The sequence below is a fragment of the Colossoma macropomum genome, unplaced genomic scaffold (assembly GCF_904425465.1).
Source record: "Colossoma macropomum unplaced genomic scaffold, Colossoma_macropomum, whole genome shotgun sequence".
NCBI classification, from domain to species: Eukaryota; Metazoa; Chordata; class Actinopteri; order Characiformes; family Serrasalmidae; genus Colossoma; species Colossoma macropomum.
Window position 1 is genome coordinate 44772015 of NW_023494791.1, and position 15368 is coordinate 44787382.

The 15368-nt window shown below is 39.8% G+C and overlaps 1 protein-coding gene across 2 annotated transcripts in view; it reads left to right on the forward strand.

Annotated features, from left to right (window-relative positions):
- Window positions 1-15368, forward strand: part of kcnh5b (potassium voltage-gated channel, subfamily H (eag-related), member 5b) — an 81316-nt gene that overhangs the window by 34696 nt on the left and 31252 nt on the right. For both annotated transcript variants that reach the window (XM_036573518.1, XM_036573519.1), the window contains exon 7: window positions 5323-5752. In XM_036573518.1, coding sequence (XP_036429411.1) covers window positions 5323-5752 — 430 coding nt within the window. The remainder of the gene's footprint in view (window positions 1-5322; window positions 5753-15368) is intronic.

Below are 15368 nucleotides of genomic sequence, written 5' to 3' on the forward strand. Positions count from 1 at the left end.
TTTTTCAAATTAGCACTATTTCACCATCATCAATATGACATATAAAAACTTACAAGACACACGTTAGTTCACTGGTCATTTTGGAAGCAGATAAAATGGTGATATTTGTAGTGTAGATATAACGACGTCTGGTTCCTAGTGCTACAATAGTGAACAATTCTGACTTTTAATTTCTCTAGAAAAGAGCATTTGACACCAATGATTTTGTTTACATCTAAACGATTAAATGATTACTTAATTTTGCAAAATCAATGGAGTTCCCCTTTGTGAAACTAATGCTTGTGATGGTCTTATTTCAGCAGGGTTGCTAACAAACTAGTTAGCCCAATTTCCACCTGATAAAAACATTTGGACATTATGAGGTCTAACTTAAAGCTACGTGGTTGAGTGGACTTAGCTGAGCTAACTAGAATGGTTAAATCGACTTGACCCCTGCTTACCTTTTTTATAATGAAATTTGGATGTTGCCCTTTACTGAGGAACCATTTTCTCTGAGTGGAGTCTTCATGTTAGAATTTCAAATGCTGATTCGTCGGACCACAGGACACTTTTTCACTTCACCTCAGTCCATTTTAAATGAGCTTGAGCCCAGAGAAGGTGGAAGCATTTCTGGATCCTGTTTATATGTGATTTCTTCTTTGCGTTTTAGAGTTTTAACTCTGAGCCCATGCAGTGATTTCCACTGCAGAATTATGTCTGTTTTTAATGCAGTGCTGCCTGACGGCCCAAAGATCACGGCCAGCCAATACTGTTTTTTGGCCTTGTCCCTTACATACAGAGATTTATCCAGATTCTCTGAATCTTTTAATGTTATTATGTATTGTAGATGATGAAAAGCAAAAATTCAACATTTTATGTTGAAAAATTCTTGAACTGTTGCACTATTTGATCATGCAGTCTTTCACAGAGTGGTGAACCCCTCCTCATCTTTACACCTGAAAGACTCAGCCTCTCTGGGTTGCTCATTTTATACACAGTCATGTTACTGATCTGTTTCCAAAGACTTTGTGTTGAGATGCTTCTAGCATTTTTTCTTGAGCTGCACTTTTGCAGCTTTGTTATTTTTAAAGAACTGCAGCTTGTTGGCTAGTTTTTGTTGAATTCCTGCTCCAGAGACAGTGAACTCTAGAGTGTTTTGTGCCTCCTTCTATCTCTAAACCAGCCCAGGCTCAATCGATCATGACCTTTCTGTAGCTGTAGGGGGGTCACTCTCCTGCACTGCTGCTGGTGTGTTAGTCATATCATCTGCACAGATCATATTAGCATTAGCATTAAATCAGTTGATGCCTCATTGGCCCAACCAAGTGCTGTGGGAGCTGGTAGTTTCCGAAGACTTACTTTTAACTTACTGTTAAACAGTGTGGGGTTCTGCACAGGTCATATTAGCATCAGCATCATAGCAATAAAAGCTTTATCTGAGAAACTAGCAGTGTTATTAGCCTTATTGCCCACAACCCAGTGCTGTGGAAGCTGTAGGTTTATGCTACACTGTTTAAGTTGCAGAGATGCCTGAGCTAATTAAATATGATATCTATATAGTCTTTGTGTAACTATATATTGTATATCCATACGGCTGGATCTTCTCCATGCTATGCTAGTCTCTTTCATCTCAAAAATATCAAAAATAGCTCTATGTAGTGCTTGTTTACCAGCCGTCATTTGATGTAGAAGTTTCTGATTATGCTGTTTAATCTCTCTGGAGAAGTGCTGAACTTTTTTTTACGTTACTTGCTAATAGTGGCGTTCGGGTTCAGCTTATATGCGTTCCTAAGGGAGGTCTGTGATGAGGTTGGGGCCTAAACAGCAAAATACACACACAAGCATTAGAGCCTGGAGCTAAATCCTTTAATCTCCCTTCAGATCACAAGGTAGCATTAGCTTGCTATGTTTCACTTTGCAAGTTTTCCACTTAGCCGCAAAACAGCTTGCAAAAATGAAACGGAATGTACTCGTTTAATGAATTTTTAGCTTAGAACATAAATATGATTATCAATATTACCTAATCTGCAGTGTTTTTATCTAAAAAATCTAGTTAGCTAACCAATAGCAAGCGTGTGTTGCTGGGTGTCTGTCTTTCACTGCATGACCTTCTACAGTGTTGGTTTTTAGCAGCTCAAAAAACTCAAGGCTAATTACCACATAATAGGTAAATCTCTGAAGGAGACTTTTAAGTGGACAATTGTCAGGCAAGGCTTTTCGGGATATCAGTTTAACCACTTTGCTTTGGCTCAGTTCGAACATCTATGCTTTACTGAGCTTTTGCTTTTGCTAATGAATTTATAATGTCCTTCAGCAAACTTCACGTGTTCAGTTAGTTTCATGTTACAAATGCGGAGAGAATTTTGCTCTTCGCTCCATTTCTTATTCTTTTGGCTGTTCTTATCATTTTTGACATAAAGGGCTTTCAACTTTTAATTATAACTTCCAACAAAAACTCTAAACCATTATAAAATTAATTTAGCATCTTTCATAAATGCCTGCCATGTGATAAAGCTGCACAAAATGTATTCATAATCAGCTCTGTTCAAGGGCTCTATGGCAATCAGAAGCAAAAGGAAGCAAATTAATAAATAGGCTATATAGCAGATTCATTCCATTTCAAACGGTTTTGAAACTGAAAACTAGTTTGCAGCTCTTTTATAGGCATCGGCATCTCCTGATGCTTTATTAGCAGGTTCCTAAGTTGCTGCCTGCTAAAAGTGAACCTGGGTAAAAGACTTTACGATGGATTCATTTCATTGGCTACTACATCGATCAGGCATAACATTATGTCCACCTCCTTGTTTCTACACTCATTGTCCATTTTATCAGCTCCACTTACTATATAGGTGCACTTTGTAGTTCTACAGTTACAGACTGTAGTCCATCTGTTTCTCTGCATACTTTGTTAGCCCCCTTTTGCCCTGTTCTTCAGTGGTCAGGACCCCCATGGACCCTCACAGAGCAGGTACTATTTGGGTGGTGGATCATTCCCAGCACTGCAGTAACACTGACGTGGTGGTGGTGTGTTAGTGTGTGTTGTGCTGGTCTGAGTGGATCAGACACAGCAGTGCTGCTGGAGTTTTTAAACACCTCAGTGTCACTGCTGGACTGAGAATAGTCCACCAACCAAAAATATCCAGCCAACAGTGTCCTGTGAGCAGCGTCCTGTGACCACTGATGAAGGACTAGAGGATGACCAACACAAACTGCAGCAGCAGATGAGCTATCGTCACTGTCTTTACATCTACAAGGTGGACTGACAAGGTAGAGTGTCTAATAGAGTGGACAGTGAGTGGACACAACACACACTAACACACCACCACCATGAGCTCCACTAATGTGCTCTGCATTCATTCACTCTTAGAAGCCTAAAGTTATTATTGTTGTTTTGCTATACAAGTGATTTAAAGTATATAATTATATTGAACATAACAAAGTTGCACAGTTAGTAAGAAAACAGTTATATTCATAATTAATTACTTTTACACTCAACTGACATTCTGTATTGACAGGTTCAGGTTTATATTATTTGATTAAAAAAGTTTTTTCTTTTCACAAAATGTGCACAAGAATAATTCCATCAAATTCAAACTATCTCCTCTGCTTACAAACACAAATGTTATATGGACTTAAAATGTATAATCTGCACTTTCTAAACATTCTACAAATGCTCATTATATGAGTGAGAATTATTTAATATAAAATCAGAGCATAGTTTTATTAACCGTGACTTCAGAGTCTGCATTTAAAGCAGAGCAAAGCACTGACCTCGACAACTGTTGTCTGCTTTCTAACAACTATTTAATCGCTTTCTTTGCCTGCTTTGTGCATCTGCTGCTCCCACAATCCTCTGTGCAAAATTGAAACAAACAACAAACAAAAATATTTCATACCAGATACATTTTGTCCTATGTACACATATGTAGCAAAATATGGATATTGCTACATGCAAGCTAACACTGCTGCACATTAAACTAACATCATAAGACTTCACCAAAATACCCGCACAGAGACCAGCAAGCTGATATGTGGTAGTTAACCTAGAATTTGAGTAGCTGGTGTTGCTATATAAGGCCTAGAGATTTCAGTAAAATACAAAATTCATGTCTGTAATTTTTAGTTCATATATATTTAATAGAGTCATCAGGCTTGTTGTATTTAAATTCTGCAAGGTTGCAGTAAAACTCTTTTTGCATTTTTAATTTAAAACAGAAGGGTTCAATTCTTGAAAGACCCAATGGAAAATTGTCCAATCAGCATTTCTAGGTAGATACCGCCAAGCAAGCTCTCCCATTGGTTAGGACTTCAGGAGCTGGACTGAAAGCCTTACACATCAGATTAACTAGCAACTTAATTCGGAATTGACAGTGAGCACATTTATATGCGCTTAATAAGCCGATAACTGCAGAAAATCAGATTTTGTCAGTAATCCGATCAACGTGTTTGCATGCAATTAATAATCCGATAACTGCAGAAAATCAGATTTTGTCAGTAATCTGATCAAAGTGTTTGCATGCAATTAATAATCCGATAACTTCTAGAGAACAAAGAATTACAGTCAGTCAATGGACTGGGCTTGTTCTTTGTGCTGAAACTGCTTGCAGACGGATTACTGATCGGATTACTGACAAAATCTAAAAACATTGTGCCACATTTCCTGAGAATATGAGCGTACATCAACTAGAAGATGATGAAAATTTAAATCCTTCATTTCGTCAAGCATGTAATTGGTTTCAGCATCGCTCCAAAAGTGTTGTGCTGCATGCGGCAACACTGCTCTCTTATTTCCAGTACCACCGTCTCTTTTCGCACATGCACAGACTGAGAAACTCAAAATAAATCACTAATATACTAATAGAATCCTGTATAGGTGCTAGCAGAAAACAGCATTATCATAGATGTGTATTGTTGACCACATTTTTGACTAAATTTTGACATTTATGGCCCGAGCAAAAGCCTATTTCTCGTCATGTTTCACCACTGGACAAAGCATTACGGTAGACTTACTTTCATGCAACATCAACTCGGTGCGCAGCAGTGTTAGCTCATAATTCAGAGCATCCAGTGACATTCAGCGGAAAATTGTACTCAGGATAACATATATCAACCTTGGAACACTTTTGTTTGCCACAGAGCATATAAGACTAGCTTAGACCAGGAGTTCCTTGCTTGGAAACGAAGGCATCTACAACTTGGCTTTAGTGGTTTATAGAAAACAATGTGAGGAGAAACAAGAATCACTTAATCTGCCATAATGTGTTTGCAATCTAAGGGTTTCCTTGCATGTTGGCAGTGAATGTCATCAGAGGCCTAATGAGTTCATTCTTTGCTATCTTTCAGGGGATTAGCAGTTTGTTTAGCTCCCTGAAGGTGGTGCGGCTGCTGCGGTTGGGGCGTGTGGCACGGAAACTGGACCATTATCTGGAATACGGTGCTGCTGTTTTGGTCTTACTGGTGTGTGTGTTTGGGCTGGTGGCTCATTGGCTAGCCTGTATCTGGTACAGCATCGGAGACTACGAAGTCATTGATGAGCTCACAAACACCATCAAGACAGACAGCTGGCTCTACCAGTTAGCAACTAGCATCGGCTCCCCTTACCGCTACAATGCTAGCGGCTCTGGACAATGGGAAGGCGGCCCTGGGAAAGACTCTCTTTACATTACGTCTCTCTACTTCACCATGACAAGTCTGACCACCATTGGATTTGGGAACATCGCACCGACCACTGATGGAGAGAAGATCTTCTCGGTGGCCATGATGATGGTGGGATGTAAGTGTCAATCTATATTCACTACTTTTTCACTACTTAAAATGAAAAATCAAAATCAAATTTACAGTTTTCCTCCCCGAGTCCACATGTGGTCAGTCAGCCAAGGCATGTTTGCTGATGTCTGAAGTTGGCTTCTTTAGTTTTGCACTGGAACTACAAGGCTAATGTAGCTCACAGGTAATGGATGCAAATGCTGTGCTAAACTAAATTTCTGACCTTTGACTAGGAAAACACCAAAGAGCATGTCCCATAAACTGAATGTCCAACTCAGAAAGTCAGGAAGGTGCCCTTTCAGCATATGACATCATATCAGCAGTAATAAAATACTATAATACTGCTTTAAATCAATCTACATACACATTCATTCATTCAATCATTCATCATCTATAACCACTTAATCCAGGTTGGGTTGCAGTAGAGCAGAGAATCCCAGACGGCCCTGTCTGCAACTTCCTCCAGCTCATTCTGGGGGGACTCCAAGCCGCTCCCAGGCTTGGGGTCGCGTCCCAGTAGGCCGTGCCTGGTAAACCCCGACCAGGAGGCGACCAGGGGACATCCTGACCAGATGCCCGGACAACCTTAACTGGCTCCTCTCAATGCGGAGGAGTAGCAGCTTCACTCTGAGCTCCTCAAAGATGACCGAGCTCCTCACCCTGTCAAGTAGAGTGTAGCCCACCACTGTGTGGAAAGCTCATTTCCATTTTGTATTCGTGATCTCATTTTTTTCGGTCATTACCCACAGCTCATGACCACAGGTGAGGGTCGGGATATAGAACGACCGGCAAACAGAGAGCTTTGCCTTATGGCTCAGCTCCCTTTTCACCACTACAGTCCGGTACAGTGACCGCATTACTGCTGCCGCCTGTCCCAGCCTGTGGCCGATCTCACGATCCCTCTTTTCAATCACTCGTTAGCAAGACCCCCGAAATACTTAAACTCCTCCACCTGAGACAGGTCCTTTCCCCTTACCTGGAGTGGCCTTGCCATTCTTTTCAACATACACTGTAGTTGGTTAAATAAAAATATTAACCATAAAGTTCACTGTTTTGAGATACTAAATGCATCACAAATGTTATCATTCATATCACTAACATCTGTCTAGCTTGTTGCTAACAATACCTGCTTTCTGTAAGGGTCCAGCCTGTGCCGCCAACCACCAGCAGAGGGCAACGGTGGTGAGGCGCCACCAGTTCAGGGAACCCCAATTCCCAAAAGCCTGTGGGGTCCTCTACTTAAGGCCGTGGCAAGCAGCAGCCCGTTGTCGGTACTTAGTGTTGTAAAAGAAATGGAAAGAAAAGAAAAGAGGGCTGAAAAAAGAAATTGCTCCAAAAGTACAGAAAGAAGGAAAAGGGAGCAAAAAAGACTAAATTGCCCCAAAACTACAGAAAAGACAAAAAGAAGGCTTAAACAAGAAACGGCTCCAATGCAAACAAAAAGTTTCTATTCTACAAGCAGCTGAAAGATAAAACTGATCTTCCTCTCATAATTACAGAGGAAGTGTCTTTTGTTTTCTGGTTATCTTTTGTTTTACTTTTCTATCTTAGCCTTTGTTTGAGGATGCTGTTTTCATCCCCTTTGTCTGCCCTTTCCCACCATTTTTTCGCCTATTTTTGCCCCTGCTTCCTGGTGGCGCAGTGGTAACTCCTTGCACCACCATTCAGTACATTGGCGGTTTGAGCCACCCCAACGTGCAGAATCACTCTGTTTACACTCCGTCACCCCGTTAGTTCATTTAAGACCCTTTCTCACAGGTTTTCCTCTCTGCACTTCGGTCCGCCTCCCTGCCGCCCCATAACTCTTTCATGCAGGCAGCCATGTTTGTTGGAAATGACATAAATGTGACCTCCTACTTCCTGTTTTCAAGCTAAGTTGAAAGCAGTTTCACAACTCCTCTAATTAGCACTGTGTACTTTCTGACACTGTATGAAATGGTAATATTCATTTAAAAGTGTGTGAACAGTATCAGTAACAGTTCTTGCTAATAGTTTGTCATACAGTCCACATAAACAAGTCTATTAGCCGTTAGCACCAGGCTAACTGCAAACAGGATAAAAATTTTAGTGGGGTCAGTTTAGCAGAAAAGTCAGCTTTTTCAATCTTGCTTCTCTGTCTTCACTGATTACTGAAGAAAGCATAATGTTACATTAAAAATAGGTTAGAAATGTCTGTCTCTGCCAAAGTCCAGCTAATGGGAAGCAAAGCTACTCAACAGTTAGCCAGACATAATACAGCCTCAAGTGCCTTAATTTCTTAATTTCATCATTATGTCTCATGGTACTTTGCCAACATCACGCTAGTTAGCAGTGAACCTTCTCAAGCTGATTGTAGGTAAGACAACAACTTTGAACTACCACCAAGTTCTTTTGTGATCGCTAATGCAGCAACTGTGGAGCATCAGTCTAAACCAAACAGCTACTGGAGCCAGGCTGAAGCTTGTTGACTAAGCTAGTCATGTTTCAAGTAGTCCAATTTAATAAACTAGTTATGAGGTTTGCATTTTACAAGCATTATCTTAACTGCCCTCATAATCTCTTACATTTTTATCATAGCAATGTCGTATGTTAGCGTTTAGCATGTGTGCTTCATATCTGAACATCTTAAAAAGTCAAAGCCACTCTGGGAAGCGTTAGCATCTCATACAGAGATGGAGTTTCCACACCTAATCTCATATAACCCAGCCACTATGGTTAGCACATTGCTAATGGGTGTAGCATTTTTTAGGCTTCTATTACTTGTTAGCTACATTAGCCTTGTAGCCTCAGGTCAGAACAGTTTCACCTGAGGATCGGGGAATTGGGTAAAATCTGCATTTTCACCAGACTGTTCCTTGGAAACGATTGCCTTCTGATTCTATTCTGTTCTGCTTCTTTATTGATCAAAAAGCAGAGGGAGTTTTTTTTTCTTTCTCGTCTCTGAAGCATCTATAAATTCAGAGATGTGATCGATTTCAGCCCCTTCAGAGCAGAAAGAGATCAGACACAATGCAGGAAGGACAGTCTGCCCTATTTTGACAGCCATTTTCCATCTTTTTTTCCCTTTTTTCTTTCACTCTCTCTCCCTCAAACGTACAGATTTCAGAGTTTAGTGTAATGGCCTATTTAATTTGATCAGTGGATGATATGAGAGAATTGGATGCGCTGGTATGCTGAGCAAGCACACACACACACACACACACACACACACACACACACACAAAACACTGACATTATCGAGCCGCTCTTCAGTTATTTATAAGTCCAGTTTTTCTCTTCTCATTTCAAAGTCATAAAGTTTTTTAGGTTTATTATGTTGTGTCCAGACATTTCAGAAGTACAAATACAGCAGCAGCTCCAAGGCTGATTCTTTACCATATATTTTATATGAGCAGGCATGTCAACAGCCCTGTTTCATAGGTTCAGTACAGCTTGTCTGTGTAAGGACAGATGGAGTTACTGGATTACAGATTTCTGTACTTATGTCAACACAGATACCTTTTAAGACTGATATATGTAAACTACGTCTGTTCTGATTGGCTACCCTGTGTTATGTCTCATTCACAAAGCAGTCCAGGCTGAAAAGTACAGAAAAAATGTTTAGATTTATAATAAACATTTCTTAAAAAACATGACCTCAGTCACTGTTTCTTACGGTGGTCCGGAGAAGCCTTGAGGTAGTTATAATTTTCTGGATTGTTATATTGAGAAAATTATTTAACTATCTTGTGATCTCAAGATAACAAAAGTTGTTATCTTGAGACAATGAGTTAAATATCTTGTAAACTCAAGATAGCAAATGTGTTGAAATTACATTTGAGTGTTACTTTTCAAGAAAACTAAGATTCAGATCAGCCATCCACTGAAACGAGTCTAAAACACTCCTGCTCCTCGATTTCCCTACTACACTTTCCAGAAAAAGGCTTTGAATTAATGGCTCTGAACGCCACTTCAGGGAGGAGTGATGGTGACTAGTTGAAAGTTTGACAGAGATATGAGGCAGCATGACCCAGCGGCTGTCTGTTCTTCTTCCATTTAAGCTGCCTATCATCTGTCTTTCCATCAGTCATCGGTTTTTGCTTCTTGCTTTTTTTTTTGGTCTTTGAGGAAGCAGACAAATTATCCCTCATTTTGAGCTACGTGTGTGAGGATCAGAGAAATAGGGAGAAAAAGAACAAGATAAAGAACAGAACAGAATCTATACTCACTTCATTAGAGACAACTACTTATCACTGATAAATCAAGCAGTAACAGATGAGCTACAGTATGTAATTGCCCACCTATTCAGTGGACCCTACAGGGTAGGTGTTTCTAATAAAGTGGCCAGTGTGTGTGGAAGTACAAGGTAGGTGTTTCTAATAAAGTGGCCAGTGTGTGTGGAAGTACAAGGTAGGTGTTTCTAATAAAGTGGCCAGTGAATGGAAATACAAAGTAGGTGTTTCTAATAAAGTGGCCAGTGAGTAGAAGTACATGGTAGGTGTTTCTAATAAAGTGGCCAATGAGTAGAAGTACAAGGTAGGTGTTTCTAATAAAGTGGCCGGTGAGCGGAAGTAAAAGGTAGGTGTTTCTAATAAAGTGGCCAGTGAATGGAAATACAAAGTAGGTGTTTCTAATAAAGTGGTCAGTGAGTAGAAGTACATGGTAGGTGTTTCTAATAAAGTGGCCAGGGGGTGGAAGTACAGGTTAGGTGTTTCTAATAAAGTGGCCTGTGAGTGGAAATACATGGCTAGTGTTTCTTATAAAATGATCAGTGAAGACATTATAAAATGAAAAGAGTAGAAATGTTTTGGACAGATTTGTTTGTCCGAGCCATGATGTCATCACAGATAATGAATTTCTACTAATGTGCTGTTTTTAAATGTACTGGAGCAGAATGGCAGGACTGCGTTTGAGTGTGTGTGTGTGTGTGTGTGTGTGTGTGTGTGTGTGTGTGTGTGTGGTTGGAACAGATAACTAAATAATAAAGAACTGTCTGCTGTCACTCTGACCCAACCAATGACAACCTGGTCCGCCTTGACAACAGAACATGTCCAGAGACGTCAGCACAGGAGTGTGTGTACGTATTTGTGTGAGTCTGAGTATGTAAGCCTGTTTGTTGCTGTGTGTCTGCTTGTCATCGGATCCACAATTATTGATTTTAACTCATGTCAATTATTCAAAAAAGTAGCTGAGTAGTGAACTTATCATTACGGTTTTGAAAAACATGCAAGTTCCAGTTTGTGAAAAGTGTTTTGATAGTTGCCAACAGGGTCTTGTTCTGGCAACAGATGCTGTGGTTTGAGAAGTGAGACGCACTGCAGGCAAGTTTTTCTTATATTTCATTAAGTTTCAGCCTCAGGCAGTCCATACACAGAAGTACACAGACTGTCTGATGTAAACTGCACGCTAAAATCATCACAGCTCTCAGAAACTCCCCTCTCATGGAGAATTTCAACTCTGGCTAGCCGTGCTTCTGAGCACTGGTTTTATCAGTCAGACGGGAAACAAATGCTTGTTTATCAAGCTGCCTCTCTGCTTACAGTGAGCCTTTCAGGGTGACTTATAGGCCGAGTCACTGGACCAGGAAACATTCACACTGTCCTTTTTCCTGAATCAAGAAACTGTAGGTAGCAAGTAAATGAAATATCCTTGTGCGTTTGTTAACTGCTGCACCACTTTATTTAATAGACGTTTGTTTTTGTTCTTTGATTGGTTGTTTTGCATGTCAGTCAAATGGCTCTTTCCTATCAAAGAAGGCGGTTCTGGAAACCTGCTCGATCTGTGTTACGAGCCTGTATTTCAGTGCAGTCCTACCCAGACTGCAGTGGAATTGGTTTCAGCTTGTATTTTCACACAAAAACTACTCTGTTCATTCTGTTCAGCAGAAAAACTGATTTCTGTTCTCTCCTCTCTCTTCTGTTCTGTTCGCTGCAGTTTTTCACCCCTGCTTGGTTTCAGGCACTGTACTCAAACAGTCGACTGCTGCCCACAGCGCCCACTAGTGTATTTATTAGTCAACTAGCTGATTAGTCTATGCAATCCTTGCTGTACCATTTCATTATAGACCAATTTAATCATTTGGGTTTTTTTTGCCAAAAAATTCAGCCTTTTTTCTCTTTCAGCAGAAAACTGAAAGGGGCACTTCTGACCATTTTTGGACAAAATGTTTGTGGCCGAAATCTTGTTGCATCCTTAGTTTATTATGAGTGATTGTAATGTGCAATATTATTGGTATTCGCTGGTATGTTCCTCTTTCTTCTATCTTTCTTTCTTCTTCTTTTTCTTCTGCTAAATTTTTGTCCTCTAACTCGTCCCACGGTTTTTGCGATTGACACAGTTCCAACTCTGAAATGTTTGGTTAGATCGGGAATGGTGTTCTTGTATATATACATATATATATTTTTTTTATATACAGTTTTCATACAATCATTGTTAAATTCTGAATTTTTGTCCCATAGGAATGAATCAGGTGCAAAAGTATGTGCACCCAAATTATTACCATTATTACTGTGTTTAAAGACAGCAGGTTCTGTAGATTAAAGAACCTTTTAGAAATTGTTCTATACAGCACTAAAAAGGGATCTTTTTGGTACTCTATAGCAGTGGTGGACGAGGTACACAAATCATGTACCTGAGTTAAAGTAGAGATACCCAAGGTAAAATATTACTCCAGTAAAGTTCCTCCCTTTAGACCTCCACTTGAGTAAAAGTACAAAAGTATTTGCCTTCAAATGTACTTAAGTATCGAAAGTAAAAGTACTAAAAGATTAATTATGACTTTAATGTCCTGTTATCATTTTTGTAACAAGACTCGCTTCATTAACTCATTTTAGGTGAAAATGCTGCAGTGTCACTCTTGGTAAACCAGTCTTTTAATAGAAGGTCATTAATTAGTGACGCTGATGTCTATTAAAATTATCATAAGCACAAAACACTGAAGGCAAACAGTTTCCATCAGGTAGAACTGAGTGGCTCTGAAATCACTTTACAAACAAGCAAAGTTTCAGTTTAAGATTTATTTAAACTTAGTTACAGTTTAAGTTTAATAAAAACTTTAAACTCAGATTCACAAATGAGTTTCCTTTACTAAACTGCATCTGTAGGTCTCTGTTCATAAACATAAACTAGCCAAAACACATTTACTATAAAATGAAATAATGTTTGTATAAATTCAGAAAAAAGACACGTCAGTCACAACTGCATATGTGTACATATTTCTATATTGTGGTCTGTTTACACAAAGTTAGGTTAGTTCATCATTTATGTTGAATAGACTCTCACAAAATTTTACGCTGCTGCACTGATGTTGAACCGTGTGCTGCACTGGGTCGGTATGACCAACAGGTCAAAACAAGCTCAAAACAAAGTGACCGCTGTGCCCTGATTGGTGTTTTTGCTTTGCTCTTCTTTCATTTTGAAATGTTACGTTTTTATACACACATAAACCAAAAGGAACGACAGATTTCTCATAATGTAGTGGAGTGAAAGTAAAAAGTCGCCCAAAATGGAAGTACAGATACACAAAAAAACTACCATTGCTAGTTCTCTGTGGAAGCAGAGGTGGATGAATGAGGCCTGTACTGTGTCCTTGATCTATGAGGAAAATAAAAGGCTTGATTAAGTCAGAGCTGGGTGGAGATTTGAGGCTCATTTAAGCAGCTCTGTTTAAACTGTTATTGTCTGAAGTCCCTCTGCAGATTTTCATTGTGTTTGTCAAGGCAGATCTCTCTCTCTCTCTCTCTCTCTCTCTCTCTCTCTCTCTCTTTCTCTCTCTCTCTGTCTGTCTATCTATTAGTGAAGTCCTTTTAGACCTCATTATCTGCTGTTTACACAGATCCTCCTGAGAGCGACCCAGTCTCTTCCTAAAGCTTCTCTGTACCACTTCCACTCTGGTCTACACTGGTATGCTGTTAAAGGAGTAGTTTGGCTAAAAGTCACAATGACCATTTTGTCTCTTTCACCACAAATATAGTCAATCAGCCAAGACCTGTTTAGTGTCAGAAGTTTGCTTCTTTAGTTTAGCACTGGAGCTATGAGGCTAATGTAGCTAACAAGTCATGTTGTATATGAATGTACTGCCAAAATTCAGGTTCATGATAGTTACTGCTAATGGTTTTAAGCAATGCGATGAACCTTCATCATGTGTTTGTAGATGACTGTGTTGTGTCAGAAACCATAAAGTCTATTTGAGATTACTGAACAACCACCCGGTTTGAAGAGAAGTCTATACATCAACACAAATCATGATATCTACGTCATCTACGCTTTCTCACTGGGAAAGTTTAAAGCTGTTGTAAGTTAGCTGATCTGGGGGATCACTGCTCTCATAGCTGTTGTGGGGTTAACATTAGCTAGATGAACTGGAGAACTCACCAGATAGCAAGAGCACAGTGGGCCACTGTTGGCCTGCTGACGACAAAGCTGGCACTGGCTTTTTGCTGTGTGGGTGGCCCACTGGTGGTAGGACAAAATGCTACTTTTCATTGATCATTTTACACTCACAGTCCGGTTTACTTATTTCTCCTTCTTTTCTTTCGATCATTACTCTTCGTAAATTAGTACAGTAAATCATTTTTACAGCGATATCACAAATCACCAGTTATACAGCTGTAGCCAGTCCAGCAACAGTGTCATCAACAACGTTTTTAACAAAATAATTTTAGATTAGGTCTTTATTTTTTTCTCTTAGTTGTGTGTAATATTTGTCTTGGTTTATTCCCCAAAACAAAAGGCTAAAAATCTGCTAGAAAAGACTGAAAATGATATTTCTTGGTTGACACAAATTTGATGTGCAACTGCAGAACTTGAAAACACAGATTTGAACATAAAATCAAAAAACAAGCTCCACTCTACAAACACACATAGGACAATATGTTCAAAATAGTTTTGTTCTTGTATTTTCAACCAGTTGCAGTTAAACAGTACTGAAAATCAGGGGTGCTGCTCTGCCACTTTCCATACTCCCCGTATTGTCACCACCAAGGTGTTGAAATAAGTGAAAACATTCACGATGCTGACTTTTACAGTGTTGTGTAGTGGAGGATCTTCCAGTGAGTCTAAGAGTGACTCTTAAGAAATGAGGCAACCAGGCAGTTTAGTGGCAGATTGAAGCTGAGACATTGTCTTTCTGCCATCTCTCTCTCTCTCTCTCTCTCTCTCTCTCTCTCTCTCAGCAGTGTGCCATTGCTGACTCAGTCTGATAACAGGCTGTGATTTGAATCACTCTGCTCTCTTTTTCTCTCCATTTTGCCTCCTTTCTTTCTCCTCTTTTCACCCTGCCCCTTCATATTTCCTCCCTTTTATTCACTCTTTATTGGTCATGAGTGACGATGAAGTGTTTGCAGAACTATTTCGGGTGAGGTTGCCATGGAGAAAAAGAGCACAGGGTACCGTGGTAACGCTTGCAAGTTTTCTACAAAGGCCAACTTCATATAGTTGCGCATTCCTTCAGATCAGATTAATAAAAAATGTCTCTGCAAGTCACGTTCGGCTAGAATATTTCGCCTTAAAGATGTTGCGTCCGGTATGTCAAACACGAGGCCTGCGGGCCAGATCAGGCACAAAACACAATCCTAACCGGCCTATATTTTCTATATAATATTTTCTATTAATATTAGTCCATTTCACAGTGTGCTGCACTACAATCCCCAGCATGCACTGCCCCC